This window comes from Branchiostoma floridae, chromosome 2 (genome assembly GCF_000003815.2).
Source record: "Branchiostoma floridae strain S238N-H82 chromosome 2, Bfl_VNyyK, whole genome shotgun sequence".
NCBI lineage: Eukaryota > Metazoa > Chordata > Leptocardii > Amphioxiformes > Branchiostomatidae > Branchiostoma > Branchiostoma floridae.
Window position 1 is genome coordinate 33,944,742 of NC_049980.1, and position 12,424 is coordinate 33,957,165.

Below are 12,424 nucleotides of genomic sequence, written 5' to 3' on the forward strand. Positions count from 1 at the left end.
TGCTAATTTTAGGTCAAAGGTGAATTTAAGGTCAAAAGCCATATCATAGGAGCTGAGGTCAAATCCGCAAAAAAACATGTTGCCGCGATTACGAGGCGTTTAATTGAAGCTACGTAGACTCCTAGTGGTCAGAGTTTGCACGACAAGAAGATGAGAGCGACTAGATGACCTCTGCTATCGTTGTGAGCCGTCTTGGCCCGCGATTGGCCAGTAGGTTGATGGTGCGAGCGGCTGGACCAATCACACGTGGGGGAGGCACGTACGAAACATCACCTCATCGCTCAGCTGGACATCAAACGCGCCGACACCTCAGCTGGAGGAAGAAGACTTTCAAGTCTCAGCTTTGGCAGCACCCCGGGTAAGTTCTGTGTCATTGTGACAGACTGATCACTGTAACTATACTACAAGTAAGATGTAGCTGGTGTAAGAATCAGTTTAGAAACAACTTAGTGAGGAGGTTCACTTAAAGACATATTGAACCAAGGATGTTTTCAACCTCTTATTAATATATAATCAAGGAGCTTTTATATCAGAAGCTCCTTGATATAACGTCCTTGTTTGGAGAGACACTTTCCTTACTTCAATTTATGTCCAAGACCTTTGCTTGTCAGGTGTAGTGTAACATTATATATGTCAGTTTAATAAGAGAATCCAACACTTTCACTTTCATTAAGGTTACACTTGCCTTGACCACAGCTCTCTCACCATACCACCCCCACCTAACTCAGCTTTTCCCCCTACCCGTTCACCTTCCACCCCCCCCGGACTTCCCTTTGCCCCCCGCTGTACTTCATCTGTGCCCCCGTCCTTCATCTTTACCCCCGGTGTAATTCCGCTTTTCCCCCGCCCTTCCGCTTTACCCCCCAATGGCCGCCGTCAACCCGAATTTCACGTAGTCGACACGAAAATTGTTCAGAAAGTAACAATAACGGTCATGAAATAGCCTATTGTCTAGTACACATTCTGGACCACCTTTCTGCCAAGTGGCGTTTCACAACTCCTTCCCAGTCTTAACTGAGCGGCGGTCTCAAAACATCGGGCAGAAGTCACCTCTCGTAACCCGGAAGTGACAAGCCATACTGGCAAGAAGTTCGGTTCAGCTAAACACCGAATCCCAATGCTACTGTGTCATCCATGGCCGTGGCCTGGCTGCAGTACTGGCACGGAACGTTATGATGATGATCCATGTCCCATGTAATTTCATCCTCCTACGCAGGGACATCCAACAGCCAAACTGCCTGTCTGGATGTACCCTGCTCTTTCAACCGTCACTCTTAGTTCCTGTGGACGTCCCCTCCCCCAAACCAGCTGTCAGCCAATCAGAGAATAGGCCTTTCCATTTTCAAAAGGGGTCTCGCATATGTAAGCGTAAGCTCATTGATATCTATAAGCAGGGCGGTCAGGAACTAAGGGTGACGGTTGAGAAAGCAGGGTACATCCAGACATGCGGTTTGGCTGTTGGATGTCCCTGTGAAGGAGGATGATGTAATTTAGGCCAGTTTTGTATCTGACTCTCTGGTTTGATTTTTCTGTAGAATGCGTAAAAAGAAAAGCAAGCTCACTGTGGGGAAAAAAGGTGCGAGGTACTATAAGAAGAAACGAGCAAGCACAACAAGGTGATGAGTATTTTTATCTTTAGACCGCCGCTGACGGGGCGCGCTTTTTCAGTAGAGACTGGGAAGGAGTTGTGAAACGCCACAAGGTGGCCCATAAAAGAGTACCAGAGAATAGGCTGTTATTGTTACTTTCTGAACGATTTTCGTGTCGACTACATGCAATTCGAGTTGACGGCGGCCTTTGGGATCAAAGTGGAAGGGCGGGGGAAAAGCGGAATTACACCGGGGGTAAAGATGAACGACGGGGGCACAGATGAAGTACAGCGGGGGTCAAGGGGAAGTCCGAGGGGAAAGGTGAATGGGTAGGGGACAAGATGAAGGAGTTAGGTGGGGGTGCATGCCACCTATGCACCTTACCACGTTTAACATAACTTTGTGTTGTGCGTGAATGAGTGTTTTGTATTTCCCCTCTGATGTAGAATTGTTTCAACCGCAAACAGTGCAAAAACTTTCCTTTCCCAATGCACAAAAATAAATGATTTTACCCACCTTCCTACAGCGCACAGACAGACATGGGAGACAGCAGTAACAAGAAGTTAAAGATGGCGAACCATGACGGAGATGTGAAGCGGTTTGACGAGGTATTTCACCAGCTGGTGACGAAACTGATCGACGAGGACGCAAAAAATCCTGAGATCAGCGATGCGATGGTCAGGTTCAGACAGGTGAGAACATCCTCTGTCCGCCCCATCTGAGCTTCTCCCTGCTGTCTAAACTAGGAGATGGTACCTAAAGACTGGCCTAATTAAATCTTGCTAATAGCAGCCAGCTCCGTGAAGGGGCCACTTACAGTGCCGGACAGCAGAGTTTGTGTTATACAGACTACCTACTAAGACAGAAGCAATAGGGTTTTCTCTCTGTCTCTCTTCTCTCCCTCTTTCATTTCTCCTTCCTCACTCACTCCTTCCTTCTCTCCTTTTTCGTTCCCTTTCTCCCTCCCTCAATCCCTCACTTTCCTCTCTTCCTCTCACTTTCTCTCTCTTTCTCTCTACCTTAATCCCTCTCCCTCCCTCTCTATCCCTCTCTACCTAGCCATCTATAAATATCTAGAAATGCTTTTTGGTTTATCCAAGTATTCCAGATCGATCATGGCTACCACACTGTCCATAGCCAGTTGTGATTCCTTTTCAGATAATCCCTAATCTGCTGTGATTCCAAACTTTAGTGTGATCCGTGACTACAGAAATATAATAAGTTATTTCTTTATTTCAGGCTCTCACTGGCCCAAATGACACAGGGACAAACATGAAAAACATAGAATATGTACAATATTTTAAAACAAACTGACGATAATAAACTGCTTCTATTGCATTCACATTTGTAAAAACAGTTTGACTTCAAATTTAAATGGTTGAAGTACCCAGAAGGGATGATTTTTTTTACACTTGAATATTCACACATTTCTCCTTCTTGCTTGTCAGGTATTAGAGTACAACTGTCCAGGTGGGAAGAGGAACAGAGGTCTTAGTGTCATTACATCTTACAGGTGAGCCACCACTTGCAAATCCCATTCAAGCAATACTTTGCTGCTTGGCTCAAAAGCAGGAAAACATATACACAAATGTACATTTGATACTATATAGTAATTATTGTGTCTTGTGCTTTAGAATGTAAGTTTTCCATGTCTATCCTGCAGGTTTCTTGTCAGCAGTGATCAGCTGACAGAAGAGAACATCCACAGAGCCATGGTGGTTGGCTGGTGCATCGAATGGGTACGGTTATTTACTAATTTCTTCCTATGACTTGTATGAAAATGGAGGTACTGTTTCGGGTCTGTGTGCTTGTGTTTCTGGTTATTTTTCATCTTGAGAAGCTCTGTATGGATTGTGAGACAAAGACGAAAGTCAAGAATTTTTCTTGGCCTCCTGGCAGCTTTCCTTGGTACTTCAGCAGAACTTCCATTTGTCAAATATTTGATAAAGAGAACAATTTGTGTGATTTTCCAAGGTTTACCACTGACAATGTTTTATTCACACTGCAGTTTGTGCATGCCCTGCTAGAGGGTGCTTATCATCATTAGTGTGTTATATCTGCTATTACACTGCTGATTGACTTATATAAGTCATTCTCTTAGTTTCCCTTCTTTCTTTAAAGAAGACGAAATGTACATAAATCTGTTTACGTTTTTGAACATGATGTTGACTTTTGTTTCTCATCTATGTTTAATATGAATCTGTTTCTCGTACCCAGTGACTGAGTGATGATGATGTTTCTCTTTTTGTTACCAGTTACAAGCTTTCTTCCTGGTTCTTGACGACATAATGGACCAATCACAGACCAGGAGAGGGCAGCCATGCTGGTACAGAGTTGTATGTACTTCTTTGTTCGTTTTTCTGTTTTGCATCACCAGTAAACTATGCCAGTAAACACACTGGTCTTGTACAGTAAGTGCAAGCTGACTAAAAGGTTTGATCTATTCACACTGGGATGGAGTTTGAATCCAGGGTTGCAGTCGTTATACCCCTGTCACAATATCCACGATCTTCTGGCATATCGATGGAAGATCGGCCATATTTAAGATCGACAGTGGGTTGCGGGTATTTTTCACCCAAAACCCGTCCCTGTCACATATAACATAAGCCATACTTTGTACCTTGTACAATTGTTGTGCAGTAAATTTATTATTATAAGTGAGGCTCGGGCGATTGCCGAAGAATTGTCGTCCGAACGATTTTCGTCAAATGTAAAAGGGGTATAAGGACAGGACGCTTAGCCGTGGTCCACTGTTGATTTTACCTTTGAAGAGAGCTAGGGAAATTTCTTTGGTACAGTGAACCTGTAAATACTGTACATAGCATCTGTCTTTTCTGTTAGGACCAGTGGATGACTAGGCCTTCAGCGAGTTTAACTGGTCGAAGATCACTTTCCTTTTCTGATGATAGAAGTTTATGAAGGTTAAACATCCAGGTAAACAATATTCAAATACAATTCAACCTCTACAACTGGATAAAAACAAAGATTTACTTCCAGACGTTTCGAGTGACATCCATCGCTCTTCTTTAGCGTTCCAAGAGAAGAAGTCTGAAAGTAAACCTCCACTTTTATCCAGTTTTAGAGATTGAACTGTATAAGAATAAGTTTCTCATTATGTTTTTTTCACATGAAGTTTGTTTGTGATGTTCCCCTTCAGGAAGAAGTAGGTAACATGGCCATTAACGACGCCTGCTACATCGAGTCCTGCATCTACAGACTTCTGGGGAGGTTCTGCAGAGGCCAGCCATACTATGTGGACCTGCTCGAGCTATTCCAAGGGGTAAGGGAACTTACTCCAAGGAGTTTTTACAAAAAAAGGGCAATCTTTGTGTCAGTTGCTATAACTCTTGATCTGGACCTGGATAAATTGGTCGTGGTTCCGTAGACACAGGTCGGGGAATGATCAACCTCGGCTGGGTCGCCCAGGTGAGGGACTGGGTGTATGGTGATTAAAGGCCTGGAACACCCAGTGACATTAGAGTGTCAACAGCTAAAGGAGTTTTAATAAAACAATAAACAACAACAAACAATATTCTAGATATTCTAGAGTAGATAGAGAAGGTTCTGAAGAGTCCAGCTGTACTACTTGAGTATAGATACTGGTAAGCTAAGATTTTATAAGACCTGTAAAACAGCACATACTATGGAAAAATACTTAGAATTAGATAATTTTGATTTACGCTCGGCAATCAGCAAAATTAGAATTAGTGCCCACCCTCTCGAAATTGAGAGAGGGCAGTACAAGAGGCTATCTGTGTGTGAAAGAACGTGCAAACAATGTACGTCAAACGTGGTGGAAGACAAATCACATTTTATGTCAAACTGCTCTTTCTATAATCAAGAAAGAGAAGAGCTGTTCAAAGAGGCCACCAAATTCCACCCAAACTTCCTCACATTCAATGACAAAAAGAAAACAGTTCTCCTTTTAACATCACAAAACCCACACATAATAGAAAAGGTGGGATCTTTCGTCTTCCACTGTCTTCAAAAAAGGAGTCAAACCCAATAACCCAGGATCTAGAGTTAGCTGTCACTAGTTTTAGACTAGAGTAGACACTTGTGATATTGTATTTTACACTGGTTGAATCTTGTATGTTACCTGCAATTAGCCCACGGGCAAGAATTTGCAATAAAACTTGTAACTATGTGGGCCTGCTGGAGCTCTTCCAAGGGATAATGGAACCGGAAATGTTCAGACATAGATTTTTATGACGTATGGAAATCAATCTTTACAATCTCATCCCAAGTATCCATCTGAGTTTAAATTAAAATTGTTCTTTTATGATCCACCTAAAATAATTTTCATTCAAAGTCAAAGTCAGTCACACAGAACCTCATGAATGAATTAATTGCCAGATCACACTAAAGGATATATAAGAAAATTTTGGCTGAAGCAGCAAATTTTTTTGGATACACATATTTTGGGTGAGTGCAAAGTGCAAACTAATTTTGCATCAATAGAAGACTTTTAATACAAAGAAAAAAATTCATTACAGTCAATCATGGATTCAGCAACCACTCAAGGGACTCAGGAAAATGGTCGCTCAGGACAGGGTGGGGTTAACTATGTAAAAATGGACGGGGATGTTTTCATGTAGATTATGACTGGAGTTGGCTGCCTGACAAAGTTTTACTTTATTAACTACAGTTCAGGTCACAGCACATCTGATTAGAACAGTGGCTAACATGCAATCTGAAATGACTTCAACACTTGTTTGTCCCTCACTGTTTCTGTCCCTGCTTCAGACGACGTACAAGACGATAGTCGGCCAGTCTCTGGACCTCATCACGTCTCCGGATGGGAAGGTCAACCTCAGCAACTTCACGGAGGAGAGGTAAGGCCAGTGGTGGTTCTGATGATGGGGAGGCCGTACTGTTTGTTTGCAGAGTGATGATGAAATTGATGATAAAATAATGTTGTAAGAGAAGTGAAAATGATGTGATGAGAATGATGATGGTAATGAGAGGAAAAACTGACTGTTGACTATGTCTGTGTGAGTGTGTGTGAGTGTGTGTGTGTGAGTGTGTGTGAGTGTGTGTGTGAGTGTGTGTGTGTGAGTGTGTGTGTGTGTGTGAGTGTGTAAGTGTGGGTGTGTGTCTGTGTGTGTGTGTGTGTCTGTGTGTGTGTGTGTGTCTGTGAGTGAGTGTGTCTGTGTGTGTGTGTTTGTGTCTGTGTGTGTGTGTGTGTGTGTCTCTGTGTGTGTGTGTGTGTCTGTGTGTGTGTGTCTCTGTGTGTGTCTGTGTGAGTGTGTGTGTGTGTGTGCGTTTGTGCGTTTGTGTGTGAGTGTGTGTGTGTGTGTGTGTGAATGTGCAAAACTTAATCCCAATGTGTTGAAATTTACATCTCAAGTGTTATACGATCAAACCTTTGGCAATGTGTGAACACATATTTTGTTTTCAATGTCATAGTGAAGTACATACAGACTGATGTGTTTATTTTATGTGCAGGTACAATGCCATAGTGAAGTACAAGACAGCCTTCTACTCCTTCCACCTACCAGTAGCTGCTGCTATGTACATGGTGAGGCCTTCAGAGGATCCTTCTCATTTCTACTATGAACCGCCCTAAGAATTCTTAGAAGTTCTGTCAGTCTTAGTATGTATGTACATGATAAGAACTTCGGAGGATCCTTGTCATGAAAATGTAGAATGTAAGAATTCTTATTGTCTGTTTTAGCATACCCAACATATTGAGGAGAACAGAAATTCAAGATGTGTAGGGAAGACTGGTTATCAGATTTTCTGTGGTGAAATGGTCAAATAGACTTAGGGAGAGATGATATGAATGTACCTCATGTCACTTTCATAACTATTACTGTTAACCTAGTCAAAAAAAGGGAATGAAATACTAGATAATTTGTAGATGGCATCTTTTGTAGAAGTATAAATGAAGCCATGAAACTTCAGAAATGCTGTTGTGTGATTATATTCATCAATTACAAACCCCCTTTTCACGTAACAAATCAGTGAAAAGTTATGTCTATGGATAATTTTGTTGACAATGAGTTGACTGAAAGTTGTTTGCATCCCTCCCAGGCTGGCATCACCAGTAAGGAGTCCCATGAAAATGCCAAGACAATTCTTCTGGAGATGGGCAGGTTCTTCCAGATACAGGTGAAGAAGTCTTGTCACAAATTTCTGTTTTACATGTTATTTCCTCTGTCTGTGCAAGACAGCATGTTTTATACCTAACTGTGAATTGATATGTAGAGAAGGTAAAGACATAGTTTAGATAGTCCAATAGAAAACAAATGTAAGATAACGTCAAGACAAGAGATTTCCAGTCATCAAAAACAGCTACAAAATCTACCGAATATACCCTAACTATGAATTGTAAAGAAGGTATGGACAAAGTTTAGATAGTCCAATGGAAAACAAAAATAAGAGAAGGTCAAGACAAGAGATTTCCAGTCATCGAAATGAGTTGCAAAATTGACCGAATGGTAGTAATGATTTGTCGTAAGTTATTGTTCACCAGGATGTCTAACCCTAAGACATATATTTCCATTTCAGGATGACTACCTGGACTGCTATGGGGACCCGGCGGTGACGGGGAAGGTTGGGACAGACGTAGAGGAGAACAAGTGCAGCTGGCTGGTGGTGCAGGCACTACGGCTGGTCGACGCCCGGCAACGGACTACACTACAGGTTTGTTTGTTTGTTTGTTTGTTTGTTTGTTTGAGGGAAGGTTGGGACAGACGTGGAGGAGAACAAGTGCAGCTGGCTGGTGGTGCAGGCACTACGGCTGGTCGACGCCCGGCAACGAGCTACGCTACAGGTTTGTTTGTTTGTTTGTTTGTTTGTGGGAAGGTGGGAACAGGCGTGGAAGAGAACAAATGCAGCTGGCTGGTGGTGCAGGCGCTACGGCTGGTCGACGCCCGGCAACGGGCTACGCTGCAGGTTTGTTTGTTTGTTTGTTTGTTTGTTTGTTTGTTTGTTTGTGGGAAGGTCAGAACGGACGTGGAGGAGAACAAGTGCAGCTGGCTGGTGGTGCAGGCGCTACGGCTGGTCGAGGCCCGGCAACGGGCTACGCTGCAGGTTTGTTTGTTTGTTTGTTTGTTTGTTTGTTTGTTTGTTTGAGGTAAGGTTGGGACAGACGTGGAGGAGAACAAGTGCAGCTGGCTGGTGGTGCAGGCGCTACGGCTGGTCGACACCCGGCAACGGGCTACGCTGCAGGTTTGTTTGTTTGTTTGTTTGTTTGTTTGTGGGAAGGTGGGAACAGGCGTGGAGGAGAACAAGTGTAGCTGGCTGGTGGTGCAGGCGCTACGGCTGGTCGACGCCCGGCAACGGACTACACTACAGGTTTGTTTGTTTGTTTGTTTGTTTGTTCATGAGATGCCCACAGGTATGACTGGTCAACAAGTAACAATACTCACTTCTTTAGCTTTGCTATTTGTTTCTTTTTTTGTGGTAGTAGTAATTAGGAAGAAGTGGTGTAGGTTTGGGCCTCCTTTCAGCTTGCTCTGAAACTGCAGAGGTATTTTTGTGTTGAAATCTTTTTTTGTGAGTGAACAACAGGTTTCCACCACATTTGTTAAGTGAGTTAGACAGAAATGTAGGCACTGAGGACCTAATTGCATGATTAATGATGGAAATCCCAAAAAGCTATGTTGTCCATAAGACTTTTTTTTATGGACAACATAGCTTTTTGGGATTTCCATGATTAAGAGGATACATGTAATTTATGGCAGGTGGAACATTTTTAGTTCCAACGACACCCTCGTGATGTACCGTTGTGTGGTCTAGTTCCATGTTTGTTACTGTCGTGTAAATTTATCCCGTCCGTAGAAAATTGATGACATCAGAGTCGTTTGCGGCTCGGTTGCCCGCAGCACTGGGGATCAAATTACCGTCTAATGTTCCCTCGCTCCTGCGGTGACCTCTGGTATTGATTTTGTCTCACAAACTGCATTTCAACGGGCTCAGCTCTGTGGGTATTGGTGGGGAGGCTGATCCCAGCTATTTAGCCAATATCTGGGTCATTGGGCCAATTTTGTAGCTGGTTTTGATCAGTGGAAATTTGCTCTGTTTGTTTATCTCTAGGTAAACTTCCTTTTGAGTTTGTTTTGTAAAATAAGTTTGAACACTGGCTCACTTTTATCAAAGTTTCTTGCCTTGCTGATCTCTCTGAGCTATTTATCCAATATCTGGATCATTGGGCCAATTTTGTAGCTGGTTTTGATCAGTGGAAGTGTACTCTGTTGTTTCTTCTTTACTAGAAGCAAAACTTCCTTTTCTATGTTTCTTTTTCAGAAAAGGTTTGAACAGGATTATTGCCATTTGTTGCCAGGTTGCTTCCAGCTATTTATCCAATATCCGGATCATTTGGCCAATTTTGTAGCTGATTTTGATCAGTGGAAATTTGCTCTGTTTGTTTATCTCTAGGTGAACTTCCTTTTGAGTTTCTTTTTCAGAAGAGGTTTGAACAGGCTAGGCATCATTGTTGTTTGTAGGTTCATCTTAGCTCTTTGTCCAATATTCGGATCATTTGGCCAGTTATATGGGTGTTTTTGATCAGTGGAAATGTGCTCCACTGTTTTTTCTTTACTAGAAGCAAAGCTTCCTTCCAAAAGAAGACCACAAAAGAAGCAAAAGTTTCTTGTTCAGAATTTTTGAACACCTGGCTTACTGTTTTTGCCATTTGTGGGCATGTTCATCTTGTGGGCATGTTTATCCAATACTGTAAATGCACTTAACGTGGGGATTTCATTTTGCGGTTGCGGGAAAAGGGACATTTCGCGGTGGTTTTAAGTTCACGGTAGCACCATGCACTGCAGTCTCTTACTGCCTTGAAAAAATGTTTGCGGTGGTTTTAAGATTGCGGTGTAGCGGCTACCGCAAAAAAACGCGAATATTAAACCACCCGAAATTTTCTGCATTTACAGTATTCAGAAAAATAGCATGTGGAATTCACTGAAGCAGAGGACAGGGAAGAAAACTTGAATACGACTGTATTCATTTCGTGAAACTGAGAGGCCTCAGGCTTTGTTTTCATTTTATATTCCACTCAAGTCTGTTTGGAAAATGTCCGACAACCCAACAATTAATTAGGTGTAGACTTACTTGCAATTATAGCCGTTCACTCCTTTTTGCCCCGGCTTAGAGGTGAGAGAAGCGGTTAGTTCAACACATGGATGCATGGATCGGTCAATTTAACAAAACTCTTCTTATAGCCCTTCTGTACGCACGATTACGCAATCAGCTTGCGTGGCCGAGCAGTCCTACGCGCTGGGTGGATATAGCGATTTGCTTTTGCAGCCGTGGATCGTGGGTTCGAACCCCACTTGTAACAATTTTTTTTCTTTGTTAGGCAAATCTCATGTAATGTTTTTTTAATAGAAGACAGACTAGTTCAGTAATTCGATGTTTAAAAACTCTTTTTTCATGTGATTTTGTTTAACATCCAGGCTTTTTCCAAAATACGCACCGGCCAGCTTTTCTCAGAAGCTTTCTTGTTTGTTCTTCTTCAGGAAAACTACGGTCAGAACGACCCCGCCAAGGTTGCCGCGGTGAAGCAGCTTTACCAGGAGTTACGTCTCCAGGACGAGTTTTGGAAATTTGAGGAGAGCAGCTACTCCCAGCTGATGCAGCTGATCAACTCTTCCAGCCTGGACCTGCCGAAGGACATGTTCGTCGAGTTCGCGCGCAAGATTTACAAGCGGCAGAAATAATAGTTTTATTTACTTGTAATAAACAACAATAAACAACAACTCCTCCCACCAGGACCTGCCCAAGGACATGTTTGTCGAGTTTGCACGCAAGATTTACAAGCGGCAGAAATAAAAGTTTTAGTCTGGTTACACAAAATGCGAGCAGATGTTATTTTCTCTGTCATTCATGTAAAGATTTGGTCTTTTTTTTTTGGAAAACCTCTATCAGTGTTGGACAAGTTTTCTACTGTTCATGTGTCGTATTGGGCAAGCAATAAAAATATTACTTGCCCAAACCAATTTTCACTTTCTTGAAGTTTATAGGACATTTTTCTGTGTATTTTCACTTCCAGCAATGAAATTCTTTCATTATTGGCTCTATTTTTCTGTGTTGTACTTGATGCCATGACTATGAAATGTAACTAGTATTAAAGTCTTAGCCTTAAAAAATCTTACTTGCCCGATCGGGTAAGTGTGGTAGGACATGCGCTTGCCAGATCGGCACTTTCGCTTGGCCAGGACTAGTGGACAAGTTTAACCCAACCCAGCATCAAAAATTGCACAAAGCTATGTTTTCAGAAAATATCAAATGTTTATATGAATGACAGAGGAAATTTCATTCCGCCGGATGCTTAAAGATTTCATGCAAAATTTATGACAGTCTTTGTATACAGGTTGTTGTAAATGTATTTAAGACTAAGTCCAAAAGTGGAGCTAGAAAAAATTGATCTTGATATTAAAAAGCAATTGTCTGTATCGATTTACTTAGGGGTAATTTTAGTGTAACTTTGATGTTATGTAATTAAGTTATGATTATAACAGTTTTTATCAGTATGAACAGAAAAGCCAGCAACATAGATGTACTTTCAAATGCTATATCGGGTGTACGTAAAATTTATTCAATGTAAAAGAAAATTAAAATGAACCATAGTTAATACAAGTAATGTCTCCTTGTACTTTGTGAATGGATTTTGACAGTGGTATTCTGTTGTACCCACCCCCCTCCATTTTTACCTCCATGAAAAAATGGAGGTATAGTTTTGAGTGTGTCTGTGTGTGTGTGTGTGTCTGTCTGTGTGTCCGCATATTGTGGTCAGCATAACTTGAGAATCTCTTGATGGACTACGATGATATTTGGTATGTGGGTAGGGGTTGGGAAGACAAAGGTCAAGGTCAATTTTGGGC

General features: G+C 42.1%; 1 protein-coding gene across 2 annotated transcripts; it reads left to right on the forward strand.

Moving 5' to 3' along the window:
- Window positions 1-25: 25 nt before the first annotated feature.
- Window positions 26-12,179, forward strand: LOC118409624 (farnesyl pyrophosphate synthase-like). 2 transcript variants are annotated; one of them, XM_035810777.1, is made up of 11 exons: window positions 26-358; window positions 2,116-2,281; window positions 3,038-3,102; window positions 3,253-3,328; window positions 3,845-3,925; window positions 4,747-4,869; window positions 6,336-6,424; window positions 7,038-7,110; window positions 7,626-7,703; window positions 8,103-8,489; window positions 11,060-12,179. In XM_035810777.1, the coding sequence occupies exons 1-11, from the start codon at window positions 165-167 to the stop codon at window positions 11,258-11,260; spliced, it is 1,533 nt and encodes a 510-aa protein (XP_035666670.1). In that variant the 5' UTR covers window positions 26-164; the 3' UTR covers window positions 11,261-12,179. The 2 variants fall into 2 exon arrangements, with proteins under 2 accessions (XP_035666670.1, XP_035666671.1); XM_035810778.1 differs by lacking the exon at window positions 26-358 and adding an exon at window positions 1,515-1,616.
- The last annotated feature ends 245 nt before the right edge of the window (window positions 12,180-12,424 follow it).

Coding starts and splice junctions, on each gene's coding strand:
- LOC118409624 (XM_035810777.1), top strand. CDS start 165: ATGACCTCTGCTATCGTTGTGAGCCGTCTTGGCCCGCGATTGGCCAGT. Junction 2,282..3,037: donor CGATGGTCAGGTTCAGACAG/GTGAGAACATCC, acceptor CTTGCTTGTCAG/GTATTAGAGTACAACTGTCC. Junction 8,490..11,059: donor GGCAACGGGCTACGCTGCAG/GTTTGTTTGTTT, acceptor GTTCTTCTTCAG/GAAAACTACGGTCAGAACGA.